We start from the raw sequence: 21130 nt of genomic DNA, 5'->3' as shown, positions 1-21130 counted from the left end.
TGCCTGCAGATATTACCCCCTTCACGAAATCTATGTCTATTTTGTTGTATATGGAATACATTGTGACAAGTTCAAAAACTATGCCGAAATAACCTAGAAATAGGCATAGCCTACATTGTGCACCTTGTTCACCTATTTAACCGTATATATTAAAAGGAATACAACTTCTAAGCAGCACCGTGTGTGGACTGAACTGAATGTAACAGGTGTCAAATACTGTTGTCCGTCGATAATGAAGACAAGGCGCGCAAAAGAGAGGTCGAGTAGTTTTTCTCAACGCTTTGCGATAATGTGTTGTCCCGTTACAACTCGATGCGATGGGTTCTCTGTGCTGGCCAATCATAATCGAACGCGCGTAGTGTACGCGGTAAAATTAGGCTGTGCTCGTTTTTTTTTCTCCAAAGGGGCGTTTTTTTCAAGCCATCTTGACTGAATATCTAGCTACATCCCAAGGTAGCTAGCTAGCTACAACAATCTGACACATCTTGCATTATTGTGTGTACCATTTAGTGTAGGTGTTTCAATTTGAAGACGTCCAAAAATCACAGATATGTAACCAGGTCGAGTTTGAGCATTTGTCTGAAGTCACCATGGAGGACTGAAGTGCTGAAGATGACGCTGTCGCCCCTGAAATTACCGGGTAGCAATGGCATAGCTTGTTACTAGCATGTCGGTCGTATTTCAACATTAGTTAGCTAACGTTATCTTTCTCTGGCTCGCGCATATCATAGGATCACGTTAAACAAGGTAAACACTTCCGACATTTTGGCTGACTTGTTTGTTTTTGCTTCATAAAATATGGCGCTCGTCATGTCGAGCTAAATGTGCCCTGTGAAAGCTAGCTATCAAATAGTAACGTTAGCTACTTAAAACGTTAGCTAGCGTTCGAGTTGTGTTTGAAGGGTCTGTAGCCTGCGTACACATACGAGGACACATATTGCGGCATTCTAGCCGACATGATACTTGTAGTTGTGCACAGTGTTAACCCAACAATAGTGCCACGGTTATGTTGTTGCCACTGTTTTATAGGTTACTTATCAGTTCACAATAATAGTGACTGCAAATGTTGTATGGATAAAATGGCTGACAGTCGGGTCGGTTTGGTATTTAGCGCCCTGCAACCCAACTATGTGAGCAGAAAAATAGATACGAGCAGTTGATTGGTTACATATAGATGTGTGGAATGTTCTCGAGCTGTGATTGGATGTAATGTTAGATATGCAGCATAGAAACTGATGTCTTTTTTATTTATTTAACCAGGCTTGTCAGTTAAGAACAAATTCTTATTTACAATGAACATTGGGTTATAACAGCCTTGTTCAGGGGCAGAACGACAGATTTTTACCTCGTCGGCTCGGGGATTCGATCTAGCAACCTTTAACCACTAGGCTACCTGCAGCCCCGTAATCATACCTCAGTGACAATAATAGCTACCAAATTGCTTTTAGTATTTTTCTGATACAAGATGAATCTGTGATAATTTGTTTGATTGCAAATCAGTAGGCCTAATGTCTCTTCTGCTGTGTGGCTATTGGTCATTTCCATGTGAAAGGTCCCAGGAGCACGAACATGTGAAGTTCATAAGAGCATGTCAAATGAAAGCTAAGAGTCTCTCTTAGACTTTAAGGCATATATACATTGCCATAGAAAGTATTCACACCCCTTGACTTTTTCCACACTTTGTTGTGTTAGTCTGAATTTTAAAATGGATTAAATGTAGATGTTTTGTCACTGGCCCACACACATAATGTCAATGTGGAATTATGTTTTTTCAAAAATTTTACAAATTAATAAAAATGAAAAGCTGAAATGTCTTGAGTCAATAAGTATTTGACCCCTTTGTTATGGTAAGCCTAAATAAGTTAAGGAGTAAAATGTGCTTAACAAGTCACATAAGGAGTAAAAATGTGCTTAATTAACAAGTCACATAAGTTGCATGGTCACTGTGCGCAACAGTGTTTTTTTAATGACTACCTCATCATTGTACCCCACACATTAAATTATCTGTAAGGTCCCTCAGTTGAACAGTGAATTTCAAACACTGATTCAACCACAAAGACCAGGGAAGTTTTCCAATGCCTTGCAAAGAAGGGCACCTATTGGTAAATAAAAAAGCAGACATCGAATATGTTTGAGCATGGTGAAGATATTAATTACACATTGGATGGCGTATCAAAATACCCAGTCACTACACAGACACAGGTGTTCTTACTAACTCCGCTGCCGGAGAGGAAGGATGCCACTCAGGGATTTCACCATAAGGCCAATGGGTGACTTTAAAACTGAGATGATCAACAAAAGTGTAGTTACTTCACAATACTAACCTAACAGACAGAATTAAAAGAAAGACGTCTGTACAGAATACAAATATTCCAAAACATGCATCATGTTTGCAGCAAGGCACTAAAGTAATACTGCAAAAAATGTGGCAAAGCAATTCACTTGTCCTGAATACAAATTGTCAAGTTCGAGGCAAATCCAATACATCACATTACTGAGTACCACTCTCCATATTTTCAAGCATATTTAAGGACTGTGGAGTTTTTCAGGAGAAAAAAAGAAACCGAATAGAACTAAGCACAGGCAAAATCCTAGAGGGGGGAAAAAAACTGGTTCAGTCTGCTATCCACCAGACACTGGGAGATGAATTCACCTTTCAGCAGGACAATAACCTAAAACACAAGGCCAAATCTACACTGGAGTTGCTTACCAAGAAGACAGTGAATGTTCCTGAGTGGCCAAGTTACAGTTTTGACTTAAATCTATGGCAAGACCTAAAAATGGTTGTCTAGCAATAATCAATAACCAATTTAACAGAGCTTGATTAAGTTTGAAAAGAATAATTGGCAAATGTTGCACAATTCAGGTGTGGAAAGCTCTTAGAGACTTGCCTAGAAAGACTCAGCTGTAATTGCTGCCAAAGGTGCTTCTACAAAGTATTGACTCAGGGGTGTGAGTACTTATGTAAATTAGATATTCTTGTATACTGAACAAAAATATAAATGCAACATATAAAGCGTTGGTCCCATGTTTCATGAGCTGAAATAAAAGATCCCAGAAGTGTTCCATATGCACAAAAAGCTTATTTCTCTCCAATTTTGTGCACACATTTGTTTACATCCCTGTTAGTGAGCATTTCTCCATTGCCAAGATAATCCATTCACCTGACGGGTGTGGCATATCAAGAAGCTGATTAAACAGCATGATCATTACACTGATGCACCTTGTGCTGGGGACAATAAAATGGCCACTCTAAAATGTGCAGTTTTTGTCACAACACAATTCCACAAGTTTTGAGAGCGAGTGCAATTGGCATGCTGACTGCAGGAATGTCCGCCAAAGCTGTTTTTACTTATTTTATTTAAGTAGGCAAGTCAGTTAAGAACAAATATTTTTTTTACTGACAGCCTACCCCGGCCAAAACCTAACCCAGACAACACTGGGCCAATTGTGCACCTCCCTGTGGGACTCTCAATCACAGCTGGTTGTGATACAGCTTGGACTCAAACCAGGGTCTGTAGTCATGCCTCTAGCATTGAGATGCAGTGCCTTAGACCACTGCACCACTTGTGAACCCTCTGTTGCCAGAGCATTGAATGTCCATTTCTCTTCCATAAGTCACCTCCAATGTCGTTTTAGAGAATTTGGCAGTACGTCCAACCGGCCTCACAACCGCGGACCATGTGTAACCACGTCACCCCAGGACTTCGACATCCCCTTTTGTGGGGGAAAACTCATTCTGATTTGCTGGGCCTGGCTCCCCAGTGGGTGGGCCTATGCCCTCCAGGACCCTTCCATGGCTACACCCCTGCCCAGACATGTGAAATCTATATATTAGGGCCAAATGAATTCATTTCACTTGACTGATTTCCTTATATGACCTGTAACTCAGTAAAATCGTTGAAATTGTTGCATATATATTTTTGTTCAGTATATTTAATTTTCAATACATTAGCAAACATTTCTAGGAAGTTTTTCATTTTGTCATTATGGGTTATTATGCGTAGATGGGTGAGAATTTTTATTCATCCATTTTGAATTCAGGCTGTAATGCAACAAATGTGGAATAAGTCAAGGGGTATAAAAGCACTATACATTGTTCAACCATTTTCAATCCCCAAAATTATAATGGAATAATTAAAGCCTTTCATTTCTTGGAATACATCTACCAGATAAAACCTTAAAAGGTATTAGAAATACATCGAAACACAATTTTGAAGTAAAGAATGGCGCAGCTGTCTAAGGCACTGCATCTCAGTGCTAGAGGTGTCACTACAGACCCTGGTTCAATCCTGGACTGTATCACAACCGGCTGTGATAGAGAGTCCCATAGGGCGGCGCACAATTGGCCCAGCGTCGTCCGGGTTAGGGGAGGGTTTGGCCATCATTGTAAAATAAGAATTTGTTCTTAACTGACTTGCCTAGTTAAATAAAAAGACCCTTGCCGACTAATATCACTATTTAGATTAGGATAAGTTTCTTTGCCTTCTGTAAGTTTAGGAAACATTGCATTGTGCCTTGAATATACGTTACCAAAAACCCACATATCTTTAAGATAATTTCAAATTTCTCTCCCTCATGAGGAGGGAGGATAAAGAAAATGAACAGAAGTAACAAGTAAAAGTAGACCTATCAATTAGTCAGTGTTTTTACTCATTCAAATTTAGTTTATGAATTAGTAAGTGATTTAAACTCAATTCTGTTACAAAATCAGTAACAGAATTTCCCAAAAAATCATTAACGGAATTTCTGCAATTGATTTGGCTACAATGGGAATATCATAATAGTCACACCACATTTGGGTAACCTGCTACTGTCCTCCCTTCCACTGGCATACTGTTATGTTCAGCTGAACTGTTTCACAAGAGTGTGAAAAGTCTGGACAACCACTCACTCACATACATTTTTATTACTGACACCTACCCCATGAGCCCCCTCTTTCCATTTACTGTAACCAGCCCTCTCAACCACTGAGCACCGACCGCTAACGGACGTTCACAAGTAGTTAAAATTTGGTCAATCCGCCCTGAACTTGATTTCAACATCCACAGACGTCTGGACCGGCCTTGATTTGGCCCAAACATAGACGTCCATGATTGGTTCAGATTTGGTCCGGAACAAATCTGAACCAATCATAGACGTCTAGTTTTCACAAGTTTGTACAGTACAGTATTGTAGAGCGCAGTACAGTTAAGAAAGTAGTATAGTTCAGTACATTACAGTACAGTAGAGCACAGTACAGTAAAGAAAAGTAGAGTACAGTCCTATAGAATGGAGTAGAGGTCTGTACTGTACATAGTAGAGCACACAAGCATGGGTAGGTTACACTATAATGTATTGAACTATACTTTACTGTACTCTACTGTATGGTACTGAACTGTACTCTACTTGACTATACTCCACTGTTCTGTACTTTTATCTCCAAACTTGTGAAACATAGATGTCTATGATTGGTTCACATTTGGTCTGGACCAACCAAATTTGGTCTTGATTGGTGGCAGAGCTCATTATAATAGCCAACGTGTAGAATAATACCCAAATATGCAAAGGAGGATATTAAATATTTCTACGTTTGTGCACCTATTTAGGATACATCATCATGAACTATACATAATTATGCATTTCTGTATAGTACAGATCAGGGACCCATGATGAAATTCCGTTTCTGCAATTCTGTTACCGTGTGTAAATCTACTTCACTTACTGTAGTTTAATTACCAAAGATATGTTTTCACACTCAGGGTGCCATGTCATAGCAGACATCATTGAATCTTAATTCGGAGCAGATATTTAAGAGTTGTTTTTTTTAAATGTCACGTAAAAAGCAAGGGAGATTTTACAGAAATTCTGTTACCAAACTTGGCATCTGCACAGTTCTTCCATTAAATGTTTTTGTAAAAATGTCAGTGTAAAAGTTGCAGAGTTGTATGGTTTGTTGTACTTTGAAATGAATGTTTTTTGTTTGGCATACATTTTAAATGTTTATCATGTTGTGCTGCTGTCATGTTATGTTGCTACCATGTTGTTGTCATGTTATGTTGCTACCATGTTGTTGTCATGTTGTGTTGCTACCATGTTGTTGTCATGTTGTGTTGCTACCATGCTGTGTTGTCATGTGTTGCTGCCTTGCTATGTTGTCTTAGGTCTCTCTTTATGTAGTGTTGTGTTGTCTCTTGTCGTGATGTGTGTTTGTATTATATTTTTATTTATTTTTATTTTGAATCCCGTCCCCCGCAGGAGGCCTTTTGGTAGTCCGTCATTGTAAATAAGAATTTCTTCTTAACTGACTTGCCTGGTTAAATAAAAAAAATTGAAATCTGAGTCTCAGTACTATTACCGTTGAATTGCCCTATTTTGAGCAGAAAATGTAATGTGCATGTTCCTGTGAGTCTCTCTTGCACAAACTTGCAGCAGGCTGGCACTGGTGAGTGCATTAGCTACTGTATGTTGATAAGTTGGTGTTTGACTGTTTCAAATCTCCTCTGGTGGGTTGTCTTCCTTATCTCACATACATTTAAGTTATAGTCTCTCTATCCTAATGTGCTATGTAATCATCATTCATGACATTTCAAATGAAGGATACCTTCTAATTAGTTCCTCTTTTGACTTATTGTGAATTGCATAATTGCTTTCTTTTGCATAACTCCATCCTCACCCTCTTCATTCTAGGAAACTAGTGCAAACCCCCATGAGGAGGCTGCGGAGGCGGGGGTGCAGTGCTGGAGAAGTTGGGCTTGAGATGGGTCGGGGCCGGGGAAGGGGAAGGGGCAGGGTCTCCAGTGTTAGGCCACGGCCGCCTTCCCCCTATAGACTGCAACTATCTCCATCTAGAGAGACTTTGACATATGCTCAGGCCCAGAAGATGGTGGAGGTGGACCTGGATGGAAGGCTTCACAGGATCAACATCACAGACCCTCTGCCAGTCATCACAGAGGACGAGATGATGGCTCAGGACATTGTTGAGTGCAACAGTAACAAAGAGAACAGCGAACAAACCCAGAGCAGAGCCAGACCAGGGCGCAAACCTCCCAACCCAAAGGGCCGCAGGAGGGAGAGCAAAACCTCGTCTCACCTGAGCCGACGTTCTGGCGGTCAGCAACACACGCAAAGCCAAACCGATCCTTCCCAGCACCCTTCCCACCAAAGCCCTCTCCCTGAGCCCACCTTCCGCGTGCTGGACTCCCTGTGTCCTTCAGCCGCACCTCCCCTCCCTGCAGCCTACTACCGGTTCATAGAGAAGTCAGGAGAGGAGCAGGACTGTGAGGCAGAGTACGACATGGACGAGGAGGACCTGGCCTGGCTGGAGATGGTCAACCAAAAGAGGGTGTCTGATGGCCACGCCTCCGTCTCCCCGGATACCTTTGAGCTGCTGATCGACCGTCTGGAGAGGGAGTCCATCCTGGAGTCACGGAGCCAGGCCCTGTCCCAGAGTGCCATAGACGAGGACGCCTTCTGCTGCGTCTGCCTGGACGACGAGTGTCTCAACAGCAACGTCATCCTGTTCTGTGACATCTGCAACCTGGCCGTCCACCAGGAGTGCTACGGCGTGCCCTACATCCCTGAGGGTCAGTGGCTGTGCCGCTGCTGTCTGCAGTCCCCCTCGCGCCCCGTGGACTGTGTGCTCTGCCCCAACCGGGGAGGTGCCTTCAAACAGACTAGTGATGGACGCTGGGCCCACGTAGTCTGTGCCATATGGATACCAGAGGTGTGCTTTGCCAACACGGTGTTCCTGGAGCCCGTGGAGGGGGTGAACAACATCCCCCCAGCCCGCTGGAAGCTCACTTGCCACCTGTGCAAGCAGAAAGGCTGGGGCGCGTCCATCCAGTGCCACAAGGCCAACTGTTACCGGGCCTTCCATGTCACCTGTGCCCAGAAGGCTGGCCTCTTCATGAAGATCGACCCGGTCCGAGAGACCGGAGTCAACGGAACCACCTTTTCTGTAAAGAAAACTGCCTTCTGTGAGAATCACTCCCCGGTCGGGTTAAGGCGAGATGGGTCTGGTGATGTGGAGGGGAGGCTGGTGGGAGGAAGGGGGAACAGAGGTCAAAGGTCATACACTCAGAGCCCCCTGGCACCACCCAGTAAAAAGACTCCCAAGGGCCAGAAGAAGAAGAAAGGTCAGACGACCCGTCGCTCTGCTGTGCCTGTACTGCTGGTGCCTCAGATCCCGTCTCACAGGTCAGCCCTCCCACACCCCTTCTACCAACACAACACTCCCAGTAGAATTCTTCTCTTTTGTCTTCTTACTACCGGTATATTTGCTTTGAGTAATCTTCAGTTTAGAGAGCACATTTTTATAGCCTAATAATAATGTATGTTTAACGGAACAGTACAACTGCCTTGTACTAACTACTAACACACTATCTATACAGTGGGAAGATGCCAAAATATGAATAACAGTTATTGCAATGTCATGAACAGGCTGAACAAGATTTGCACTGGGGTTGCTGTCCAGAGGAAGAACCAGTTCATGCAGAGGCTTCACAACTACTGGCTGCTGAAACGTCAATCCCGAAACGGCATGCCTCTCATCCGGCGCCTGCACTCGCATCTGCAGGCTCACAAGACTGCTGAGCAGGTCAGGAAAATACAGGGGGGGGGGCTTTATGTCAATTATAGATCCCGTGTTGATAGTGAAATGTAAATTGTGTGTTTGCATGTGTTCAGAGGGAGCCTGATGAGAAGCTTAGTGCGCAAAGGGAGGAGCTACGGTACTGGCAGAAGTTGCGGCAGGACCTAGAGAGAGCCCGACTTCTGGTGGAACTCATTCGCAAGAGAGAGCGACTAAAGAGAGAGCAGGTAATTTGTCAGTCGGTGGAGGCCATGCTTTTACATACTGTATAATCATGAGTTGCCATTTGCATATTACGTATGAAAATAATGCATTTTTACAATCTCTGTATCTGTCTAATTGCTTTCCTTAAATGACTCTGCACCCTTTCATATTACCTCTTTATCTCCCCCTCTTTCATTCTCCCTCCAGATGAAACTTCATCAGGCTGCTCTGGAGCTGAAGTTGACCCCTGCGTTAATACTGCTGCGCTCCACCCTGGACCAGCTTCAGGAGAAGGACACGGCACAGATCTTCTCTCAGCCTGTGAATCTAGCAGAGGTTAGTGGAGTTAGATACATTTTTTGCATTGCTTTACAATTCAGCTTCTAGAAATGATTTTCTCACCTGCTTCTTTCTTGAAAAGTTTGTTCACTTGTATGTTTTTAATTGAAGGTCCCGGACTATCTGGAGTTCATCTCCAAGCCCATGGACTTGTCCAGCATGCGTGCCAAACTGGAGGCCCATGCTTACTGCTCCATTGCAGACCTGGAGGGCGACTTCAACCTCATGGTGTCCAACTGCCTGAGGTACAACTCCAAGGAGACCGCGTTCCACCGAGCCGCCCTGCATCTGCGGGAGGTGGGAGGGGCCGTCCTCCGCCACGCCCACAGACAGGCCCAGAGCATCGGGTTGGACCCCAGCACGGGCATGCACCTCCCAGACTTTCCCAACATGCACGGCTTCTACCAATGCACCTGGGAGGACGGTGAGCACAGCTCACAGGTTGGGTTGACCGTGGAATGGAATTCAGAGAATAAAGCTTCACAATCATAACTCATGTCCCTCTTCTCTTTCTCCTCTTTTTGTGTTCTCTCTACAGTGGACTCTCTCCTGGACCCAGACAACAGGCTCCACCTGTCCACAGAGGAGCAGCTGAAGGCCCTGCTGGAGAAGCTGGACATGGTGACGTCCATGCGCTCCAGTGGAGGGAGAACCAAACGTATCCGGCTGTTGCGCAGAGAGATCAACACGATCGGGCACAAGCAGCAGCGCTCGCAGTCTCTCAATGGGAAAGAAGAAGAAGTCGAGGAAGAGGGGGAAGAAGAAATGGGAGAGAAGGGCAATGTGGAGAACGGCCCTTTAACATCAGCCTCTACCCCGGGGACAGGTAAGAGAAGGGATTTAGTTGCTTTCCAACCCTACTAATCTTTCTAGAATTGATTTTTGATTATTATTGATTTGTTGTTGTGCAATTCTGATTTTATTACCCTAAAGCAGGTATTCCCAAACTGGGTGAGGTATGCGCAATGTCGTGGTGGGTACGCCAAATAAAAAAGTGATTTTTTTATTTTTTTTATTATATATTTTTTGCCAATTTTTTCTGCACATTTTCAACAGTACATTTATATTTTCCAACGGAGCTATACATTTGGGTGAGGTTTTGTTTCTCACCTGAGTAGCCTCGTTTCATTGCCAAAACTTTTATTAAACCATCTAGTGTTCAGCGAAATAACAACACAATGTCAACCACAGGTAGCCTAGTCAAATAATTAACATCTAATCACATTAACCGTTACTCTCTCGTGGGAAACCTTCACTCTTGCGCAGACATTTAGAAACAAAACATGGCAATTTGAAAAATAAGCCACAGGCGTTCTTTGATCGAGAATAAAGATGACTTTCGATGAAATGTAAGACATGTATAAAAGCAACAGATACCATTAATAAGAAGGGGCTAGAAGCGTCTTATATGGTGAGCTACCGAGTGACTAGGACACGCAAGCCCCATACTATTGTGGAGGACTTAATTGTCCTGCTGCCGTGGATATGGCCGGGACAATGCTGGGGGAAAAGGCCAAAAAACTATACAGACAATGCCTTCTTTAAACAACACTGTTTCACGACGCATCAGTGACATGGCAGGAGATGTTTTAAAATTGTACAAATATTTAGGTTCTATGTGGTAAATGGCAGGTCTCGGTTTATGGAGAGTGAATTCAATTGTCTCTTCGTCATCTTGCTAGGTAGTTATCTAGCTGTGGCCATCTGGCTAGTAACAACAAGGGCTTTCTACAAAATAGCAACATTAGTGCAGATATCTTGGATTCTAGACCATAAGCAATAAACATGGATATGCAAACAACGCTACTGCCACTTTCTGGCTTGGAGTATTTTAACAAGGCTGAGTGGCTGACGACTTCCATTGTCTTTGCTGTGTGAACACAAAAGAGATTGACTGCCGACATTGTTCAGAGGTGCTAAGTACTGTCGGGAGGCAAACATTGACAATCCTACCGGTGTGTCTGAGCTTTAACAAAGTGATAAATGTATGTTTCCTTCTTGTAGATGACTCTCCACCAACACTAGAGCCTTCATGCCCAGTGTCGTCCCCCCTGCCAGTCGATGCCCCCCCTGAACCACCCTTACTGGGCCTAGTGACCACAGGGCGAAGGTCACCAGGGCGCTCCTACAAGCGCCAGAGATCCTCCCGTAGTGGGGGCAACGGGCGGAGTGATGATGATACTGAAGTTGGGGAGACACCGACACCGTGCAAACATGAGGAGGCTTCTCAAGAGGTCTCTCCTTTGGAGACTCCCAGTCCTCCCATTAACGCCTGTCCTTTGGTTGGAGTTGGCCGCCGTACATCCGTTCTGTTCAAGAAAGCTAAAAATGGAGCAAGACTCGCAAAGAACAAGGCGGCTCAGTTACAGAACAGACGAACCACTGAGGGTAAAACCAATGGCTTGGACCGTACCCCCACCATTCCAAAACCTCCCAGTGTGACCACCCACTCCAACCCTGCCCCTCCCCCCACGCCGCCCACACCCTCCTCACCGTCATCCCACCACCTGAGGTCCAGAGGGTCCAACTCTGACAGCGAGGCAGACAAGCCCCTCCATCTCGTCAAAGAGGACGGTAGATACAAAACATTTAATTTACATTTGCTCTGTCATTTCATTCCAGCTCTATTTTGTATCGTCTGAGATCCCCAAAGATTGGAAAGCTGCCGCGGGCATCCCCCTCTTCAAAGGGGGAGACACTCTAGACCCAAACTGTTATAGACCTATATCCATCCTGCCCTGCCTTTCTAAAATCTTAGAAAGCCAAGTTAACAAACAGACCATCGACCATTTCGAATCCCACCGTACCTTCTCCACTATGCAATCTGGTTTCCGAGCTGGTCATGGGTGCACCTCAACCACGCTCAAGGTCCTAAACGATATCATAACCGCCATCGATAAAAGACAGTACTGTGCAGCTGTCTTCATCGACCTGGCCAAGGCTTTCGACTGTCAATCACCGCATTCTTATCGGCAGACTCAATAGCCTTGGCTTCTCAAATGACTGCCTCGCCTGGTTCACCAAGTACTTCTCAGATAGAGTTCAGCGTGTCAAATCGGAGGGCCTGTTGTCCGGACCTCTGGCAGTCTCTATGGGGGTGCCACAGGGTTCAATTCTCTGTATATATCAATGATGTCGCTCTTGCTGCTGGTGATTCTCTGATCCACCTCTACTCAGACGACGCCATTCTGTATACATCTGGCCCTTCTTTGGACACTGTGCTAACAAACCTCCAAACGAGCTTCAATGCCATACAACTCTCCTTCCGTGGCCTCCAACTGGTTTTAAATGCTAGTAAAACTAAGTGCATGTTCTTCAACCGATTGCTGCCCGCACCCTCCCGCCCGACTAGCATCACTACTCTGGACGGTTCTGACTTAGAATATGTGGACTACTACAAATACCTAGGTGTCTGGTTAGACTGTAAACTCTCCTTCCAGACTCACATTAAGCATCTCCAATCCAAAATGTAATCTAGAATCGGCTTCCTATTTCGCAACAAAGCATCCTTCACTCATGCTGCCAAACATACCCTCGTAAAACTGACTATTCTACCGATCCTTGACTTTGGCGATGTAATTTACAAAATAGCCTCCAACACTCTACTCGGCAAACTGGATGTAGTCTATCACAGTGCCATCCATTTTGTCACCAAAGCCCCGTATACTACCCACCACTGCGACCTGTATGCTCTCGTTGGCTGGCCCTCACTACATATTCGGCGCCAAACCCACTGGCTCCAGGTCATCTATAAAACTCTTTGCAAAGTAAAGCACCGCCTTATCTCAGCTCACTGGTCACCATAGCATCCCCCACCCGTAGCACGCGCTTCAGCAGGTATATTTCACTGGTCATCCCCAAAGCCAACACTTCCTTTTGCCGCTTCCTTTTTCCTCACTTCCTTCCAGTTCTCTGCGGCCAATGACTGGAACGAACTGCAAAAATCACTGAAGGTGGAGTCTTATATCTCCCTCTCTAACTTTAAGCATAAGCTGTCAGAGCAGCTTACCGATCACTGTACCTGTACACAGCCCATCTGTAAATAGCACACCCAACTACCTCATCCCCATATTGTTACTTATCCTCTTGCACTTTTGCACCCCAGTATCTCTACTTGCACATCATCATCTGCACATCTATCACTCCAGTGTTAATGCTAAAATTGTAATTATTTTGCCTCTATGGCCTATTTATTGCCTTACCTCCGTACTCTTCTACATTTGCACACACTGTACATAGATTGTTCTGTTGTGTTACTGACTGTATTTATGTGTAACTTTGCTTTATCTTGGCCAGGTCGCAGTTGTAAGTGAGAACTTGTTCTCAACTGGCCTACCTGGTTAAATAAAGGTGAAATAAAAAAAATGAAAAGAAAAGCTGTATGTGATTGTATTAACAAGTTACTTGTAAACAACAAATTACTTGTTATAAAGGAAAACATGTCTTCACCCTTTATTTGTGAGGGTTGAATAAGGGAAGAGAGGGTAGATAATGATGATGATATCAATTAACAGAATTTGTATTCTACTAGGCTTGACAAATGGGCTAGGAAAGCACAAAGAGGACTCCTCAGACCCACCATCCAATGACCAAAAACACAGGTGAGGATCTCTCTGAACACCTGATGCTCTGATATTCAAGGTGGAATATATTCAGAAATATTATACATCTTCCCTCTGTTCTGTCTATGGATGTAGTGCCCCCCTGCTACCCAAACGCAGTCGTGGTAAACCAGCTCTGGCTAAAGTCCCAGAGAGGCAGAATGGAGGCTCAGGTGAGTGTGTCCAGGCACCACATACCTTAGGGTCAGACATAATAGCTTTGTTTTCGCAAATATGGATGTATACAGTTGGGTAGAAAATGATTGGCACCCTTGATAAAGATGAGCAAAAAAGACTGTATAAAATGAAGAATACAAATACCAAGCTATATTGTATTCTACATGTTTTTGGGGAAATTATATTATTTTGTACTAATACAATTTCTCAGAGAAAAGGTAATCATTTTTTTCTCTCAAAGATAGGGGTCAACATGATTGCCACCTCTAAAGTGTTATAAATAAAATCTGCATTAACATTCTACTTTTAAAATGTAATCTCAGTTTAAGGAACCGTATTGTGGCCTTCCATGGCTTCTTGTTTCACCGGGGTATAAAAATGAGGTAACACCCATGTAAAATCCCTTTGTCAACCATCACCATGGGAAAAGGCAAAGAACTTACAAATGAAAAGAGACAAATGTTGGTTGACCTTCAGGCAAAACATTTCTTTGCTAAAAAAACAATAATACACTTATTAAAGGTCAATTTCCCATGAAAATCAACTTCTCCTTTTGAAAATGGCCTATGTTGCATCTATATGAGTCAGAAGCATTTATTCTAGTTTCAAAATTAACTACAAAGTTTAAATAGGATCATTTTGGTCATCATGTCGGTCTCGTCTGCATCATGATTTACTTGAGGGTTTGGATTACAATTATGTCAACAATTCATGCCCCTTTTGCCTATAAAGACGTAGGGGGCACCGTGTTTTCTGGGAAAGACTGGACGAGTTCGCCCGGTGCCCTGGGCGGGTGCAGACCTCATCTTAGGAGCACCAATGAAATGGTCGAAAATGAGCAGACCCGGCGCACCAGGCCATGCAAAACAAATTCCACAGACAACACGAGTATCTTTGGCAGTAGCGTGATGTGCAATGCTCATGTCCTACCTATGCCCGTGACGTTTAGGCCCTACCATACCCAGGCCCGCGACGTTTAGGCCCTACCATATCCAGGCCCGATTGCTTCTGCCAAATTTACCACCCAAATCAGAAATAACTTCCTCCTTTAGTAAATCCATTACCTGCTCCTCTCTCTGTCGCTCGCTCCCTAGTTGCAATGCGCTCTGCCCATGGTGCTCTGAGTCGCCATAGTAACGTCTTCGCTTGGGCTGCTCTGCTCAATGTAGAGAGATGAGAGAGTAGTTCGCTGTAGCTACTTATCGTCATTCTAAACTCTGACAAAAGTCAAGGAACATCTCTCCATCTCTCCTGTCTTATATTTGACGAGGTTGAAGCACTTCTGACACCACGTTATGATCTTAGTCAGAGCACGAGCAAATGGCTCTGCTTCAAAATGTTAGTGATCAATTTAGTGATGCCTTGCCCGTACCCTAGTTATTGATGAAAAAAAACTGGCCTTACCGGCCCTAACCCGGTGCAAAATGCTGGGATCTGTCAGGCTCGGGTTGGATAGCAGAGCACTACTGCACATATTGATCAGGAAATAGCTACTCTAGTGAAAATGGGCTTCCGTAGAAGTTGTTCAACAATCAGATGTCCAGGAAAGGTATTACAGCCAATGCTAGCTACAAGTTTTTCTGGCTGTCAACCATCAAACGTAAGACTGTGCCTGGTGTTGTTGCTGACGGTGAGTTGGTTACACTAGCTAGCTACATTATTTGATTATACTAGCGAGTAGCAAGGTGTTGTAGAACGAGTGTCTCAAGAAACACATTCCAGACACTAGTTCTTGCTATCTTGGCATAGCTGTGATTTGACTGAGAAATATCAGCTAGCTAACATGAGATAGAAAAAAGCCTTTATTGAGAGCAACCAACAAATGTAAACGCCTGGAGTTTGCTAAACGGCATTGGCACTTGGAATGAACCGGTGCTATGGTCAGATAACATGAAAATTGAGCTCTTTTGCACACACACACACACCAGTGGTGGGTTTGGTGTGATTATAATTTTTTTTTTATTGTATGCAGAAAATAAACTCATATTTACTTTAAAATATGGTAGTATTTGATGTTCTGGGGCTATTTTGCTTCTGGTGGTCCTGGGACCCTTAAGGTCAATGGCATCATGAACTTTACCAAGTACCAGGACATTTTAGCCAATAGCACTGTTGCCTCTGCCAGGAGGCTAAAACTTAGTGGACCTTCCAGCAAGACAATAACCCCTAGTACACATCCAATTCCACAAAGAAATGGAAGATTCGGTATGGAAGAATAGCCTAAGATCCCTCCCAATGCGTTCTACAATCTCATCAAATATTTTAGAAAAAGGTTCAGTGCTGTTGTCATCGCAAGGGGAGTTTTGCAGAGTATTGAAAACAGTGGTGCCAATTTTGACCCCTATCTTTTTAAAACTATTTTTTTTGTATTACTTGTTAAACAAAATCTCTCTCTGAGCAGTTGTATTAGTATAAAATAATTGTATTATTTATTTTAGTCTTTTTTTACTCATCTTTATCATTTTGGACCTGACTGTCCATTTTAGAAAATTCTATAAAATTCTAGAATTCCATGATATATATATATATATATATATATAAAAAATAAAATAAAATCCATGTCAATTTGAGTTAAACATCCCTTGTCTTTGTCCTCAGGGATGAGTATGCTTTTGCCCTTTGAAAGTCAGACAGAGCTCACACCACTGGACCTGGTCTGGGCTAAGTGTCGTGGATATCCATCATACCCAGCAATGGTGAGAGAACATGAGTTATGTCATTCATTCATTGTATGTGCCTTCAGGAAGTATTCACACCCCAAAACTTTTTCCACGTTACAGCCTCAATTTAAAATGAATTAAATTTAGATTGTGTCACTGATCTACAAACAATACCCCATAATGTGAAAGTATGTTTTTACATGTATTTATTTTTTTACTAATTAATCAAAAATGAAAAGCTTAAATGTCTTGAGTCAATAAATATTCAACCCCTTTGTTTATGGCAAGCCTAAATAAAAAAATTTTTATACAAAATTGGGTTGCTAATGTATAAAGAAAATACAACTGAAATATCACATTTTCGTAAGTATTCACACCCTTTACTTAGTACTAAGTTGAAGGACCTTTGTCAGCGATTAGGTATGCTATTAGTCTTTTTAGGTATGACGCTACAAGTTTGGCACACCTGTATTTGGGGAGTTTATCCCATTCTTCTCAGCAAATCATCTCAAGTTCTGTCAGGTTGTATGGGGAGTGTCGCTGCACAGCTATTTTCAGGGCTCTCCAGAGATGTTCGATCGGGTTCAAGTCCGGGCTCTGGCTGGGCCACTCAAGGACATTCAGAGACTTGTCCTGAAGCTACTCCTGCTTTTTCTTGGCTGTGTGCTTAGTGTTGTTGTCCTACTCACCCTAGTCTGAAGTCCAGAGCAGTCTGGAGCAGGTTTTCATCAAGGATCTTTCTGTACATTGCTCTGCTCATATTTCCCTCAATCCTAGTCTCCCAGTCCCTGCCGCTGAAAAACATCCCCACAGCATGATGCTGCCACCACGCTTCACCGTAGGGATGGTGCTAGGTTTCCTCCAGACTTGGCATTCAGGCCAATCTTGGTTTCATCAGACCAGAGAATGTTGTTTCTCATGGTCGGTGAGTACTTGAGGTGCCTCCAAGCGGGCTGTCATGTGTCTTTTACTGAGGGGTGGCTTCCGTCTGGCCCGCTCTACCATAAAGGCCTGATTGGTGGAGTGCTGCAGAGATGGCTGTCCTTCTGGAAGGTTCTCCCATCTACACAGAGGAGCTCTGTCAGAGTGATCATCGGGTTCTTGGTCACCTCCCTGACCAAGGCCCTTCTCCCCTGATTGCTCAGTTTGGCCGGGCAGCCAGCTCTAGGAAGAGTCTTGGTCGTTCCAAACTTGTTCCATTTAAGAATGATGGAGGCCACTGTGTTCTTAGGACCTTCAATGCTGCAGGAATGTTTTGTTACCCTTCCCCAGATCTGTGCCTCGACACAATCCTTTCTCTGAGCTCTACAGATAATTACTTCGACCTCATGGCTTGGTCTTTGCTCTGACATTCACTGTCTCATAGCAATGGGTCTCAATACTTATGTAAATAAGCTATTTCTGTTTTTTATTTTTATTAATACATTTGCACAAATTTTTAAAAACCTGTTTTTGCTTTGTCAAATATTTTATACATTTTAGAATAAGTCAAGGTGTCTGAATACTTTCCGAAGGCACACTGTAAGTTGCATGAACTCTCTCTGTGTGCAATAATGGTGTGTAACATGATTTTTGAATGACTACCACACATACAATTATCTTTAAGTTCCCTCAGTCGAGCAGTGAATTTCAACCACAGATTCAACTACAAAGACCAGGAATGTTTTGTCAATGCCTTGCGAAGAAGGGCACCTATTGGTAGATGGGTAAATATCCCTTTGAGCATGGTGAAATTATTAATTACACTTTGGAAGGTGTATCAATACACAGTCACTACAAAGATACAGGTGTCCTTCCTAACTCAATTGACGGAGAGGAAGGAAACCACTCAGGGATTTCACCATGGTGATTTTAAACCAGTTAGAGTTAAATGGCTGTGATCGAACTGAGGATGGCTCAAAAAGATTGTAGTTACTCCACAATACTAACCTAAATGTGAAAAGTGAAAAGAAGGAAGCCTGTACTGAATAAAACATCTTCCAAAACATGCATCCTGTTTGCAATAAGGCACTAAAGTAATACTGCAAAAAATGTGGCAAATACAACACATCACCGAGTTCCACTCTCCATATTTTCAAGCATGGTGGTGGCTCCATCATGTTATGGGTATGCTTGTCATCCGCAAGGACTAGGGAGCTTTTTTAGGATTAAAATAAAAAGTCCCAGAGGTAAACCTGGTCTGCTTCCAACACATTGTGAGACAAATCCACCTTTCAGCAGGTCAATAACCTAATACGCAAGGCCAAACTGGAGTTACTTGCCAAGACAACATTGAATGTTTCTGAGGGGCTTAGTTACAGTTTACTTAAATTGACTTAAATATATGGCAAGACTTGAAAATAGCTGTCTAGCAATGATCAACAACCAACATGACAGAGCTCGAAGAATTCTAAAAAGCATAATGAGCAAATATTGTACAATCCAGGCGTGGAAAGCTCTTAGAGACTTACCCAGAAAGACTCTCAGCTGTAATTCCTGCCAAAGGTGCTTCTCATATGTATTGACTCAGGTGGTTGAATACTTGTGTAATAAAAAATATATTAGTGTTTTGTCCATTTAATTAAAAAAATAATGTACATTCTTCCACTCTGACAAGAGTATTTTGTGTAGATCGTTGTCACAACATGACAATTAAATACATTTTAATCTTACTTTGTCACACAACAACATTTAAAAAAAGTCAACGGGTGTGAACACTTTCTGAAAGCACTGCAATAGACTTCGCTTGATTTTCAAGAGTTTTTGGTTTGGCACACGTAATGGTTGACAAGTTACCTTCTTTTAGATGTAGTTGATTTTGACTTTACCAGTCGTTGTTGTAGCACAGAGAGTTACAGGATACATAAACTTCCAATTGATTTCCCCAGGTTGTTGACCCTGACATGCCTCAGGAAGGGCTTCTTCACAACGGCATCCCCATCCCCGTGCCTCCTGGGGACGTGCTCAAACTGGGGGAGCGGAGGCAGAAAGCGACAGGGGAGAGGCACTACCTCGTGCTGTTCTTCGACACCAAAAGGACCTGGTAAGAAAGTAAAGATGAGCGTTCTGCTGAATGATAATTCACATAGTTGCTGGATAGTTGATGTGGGTGTCTATTGATTCCCTCATATTGTATCCCAAAAAACATTCCTTACCCTAGGACACTTTAACGGGTGACTATCCAGGAAAATAGAGCTGGTCTAAAGAGCTTTCCCTCCTATTGTTTTTGTCGTTCTGTTGAACCATCTTGCTGCCTTTCAGGCAATGGCTGCCACGGGACAAGTTGCTGCCAATGGGGATGGATGACACAGTGGACAAACTGCGGCTGATGGAGGGAAAGAAGCCCAGCGTCCGCAAGTCTGTACACACGGCATACGACCGTGCCATGATACACCTGAACCACGTTATGAACCACGCCAAGGGGAACCTCAGTTTCAACCCCTCCAATTTCATATGAAGGATTTTTATCAGTGTGCAAATCCACCGCAATCTGTCTGGTTAGGAGGGATCAAACCAATAACAAAGAGCTTGAGTGAGAGAAGAACGACCCGATCTTCATTAATTCACCAGAAGGTGGACATGGAATTTGAGTGGTTTGATATACTGAAATGAGTGATGGTCTGGTTGACTCTCATCTCTTCGGGTGAACATGATCATTTTGGAATTTGGGGGAAATGTGAGAGGAGTTCCTAAAAGACATGATAAAATGTGATTATTCATTGTGACTTAGTTTTTAATGACTTTTACACAACCACTCCGTTGCAATGAGTCTAGTAATATTATGGTTGTTTTAGGCCAAGTGAATCAACACATCAAGTAAATACATTGTATTTATTTTATCGTCAAAAGGGATTTGCTAGATTCAAAGCATATTCAGATTGTATTTTGTCATTGAAATACCATGCTTCTTCAACATATTTTTACACATTGTGAAGCAATTTTCTGTTCTTTTATTATTATTTTTTTAATATGAAATGAAAATGGGATGCTTGTTGCAGCTATTTGATGGAACATGAGGACTTTTGAATGTCTAGTCAGGACAATGGAGATGATGCTGTTTCTCACCGGTCATGTCAGCGGTCACTGCAACCACTTTTAACAAGGTCAATAACTTGGCTAAATATTATTTGCCAAACCTCCAATGACTTGAAAAGCACAATCTGTTAGTTAGAAAAGGTTTATAGAATATATGAGCTGTGAAGCCATAGCTATAAAAAGAAAATGTGATATAACTCTTATGTGCATGTGTAGAAGCATATGCACATCCTTTTGTAAATATGTAAATGTCTGTGTTTATAATACACAAAGTAATTTAAGGAATGCAAAAAATCAAAATAGATTTTAATTTACATCGTGTGACAATTTGAAAGTGTTATTTAAAAAATAAATGTATGTACGAAGCTCTGTAGCTATTTGTATCAGTGACAATACTTATTGAGATGTGGTCAGTTGGCACGGCATAAAAGTGCACCAGCCTCCTTGACTGAGGTGGCAAAGGACTTCTGGATCTTCTAATTTGAATTGTACCACAAGATCTACAATCTGTCTGAAACAATATTTTCTCACAAGAAATAAATTGTTTTAAATGGTTGTTTGTT

General features: G+C 42.7%; 1 protein-coding gene across 3 annotated transcripts; it reads left to right on the top strand.

Annotated features, from left to right (window-relative positions):
* The first annotated feature begins 400 nt into the window (after nt 1–400).
* On the top strand, nt 401–21123 carry brpf3a (bromodomain and PHD finger containing, 3a). Of its 3 annotated transcripts, XM_014166244.2 has the most exons (13): nt 403–747; nt 6670–8178; nt 8422–8578; nt 8668–8799; nt 8984–9112; nt 9227–9539; nt 9654–9941; nt 11120–11689; nt 13647–13716; nt 13813–13889; nt 16492–16589; nt 19421–19575; nt 19794–21123. In XM_014166244.2, the coding sequence occupies exons 2-13, from the start codon at nt 6689–6691 to the stop codon at nt 19987–19989; spliced, it is 3675 nt and encodes a 1224-aa protein (XP_014021719.2). In that variant the 5' UTR covers nt 403–747; nt 6670–6688; the 3' UTR covers nt 19990–21123. The 3 variants fall into 3 exon arrangements, 2 of the variants coding, with proteins under 2 accessions (XP_014021720.1, XP_014021719.2); XR_006761429.1 differs by lacking the exons at nt 19421–19575; nt 19794–21123 and adding an exon at nt 13412–13465 and having other exon boundaries at nt 401–747; nt 16492–16591; XM_014166245.2 differs by lacking the exon at nt 11120–11689 and having other exon boundaries at nt 401–747.
* The last annotated feature ends 7 nt before the right edge of the window (nt 21124–21130 follow it).

The sequence above is a fragment of the Salmo salar genome, chromosome ssa22 (assembly GCF_905237065.1).
Source record: "Salmo salar chromosome ssa22, Ssal_v3.1, whole genome shotgun sequence".
Classification (NCBI taxonomy): Eukaryota; Metazoa; Chordata; class Actinopteri; order Salmoniformes; family Salmonidae; genus Salmo; species Salmo salar.
The sequence above is the reverse complement of the archived record's forward strand: the minus strand, read 5'-3'. Positions and strand labels throughout refer to the sequence as shown.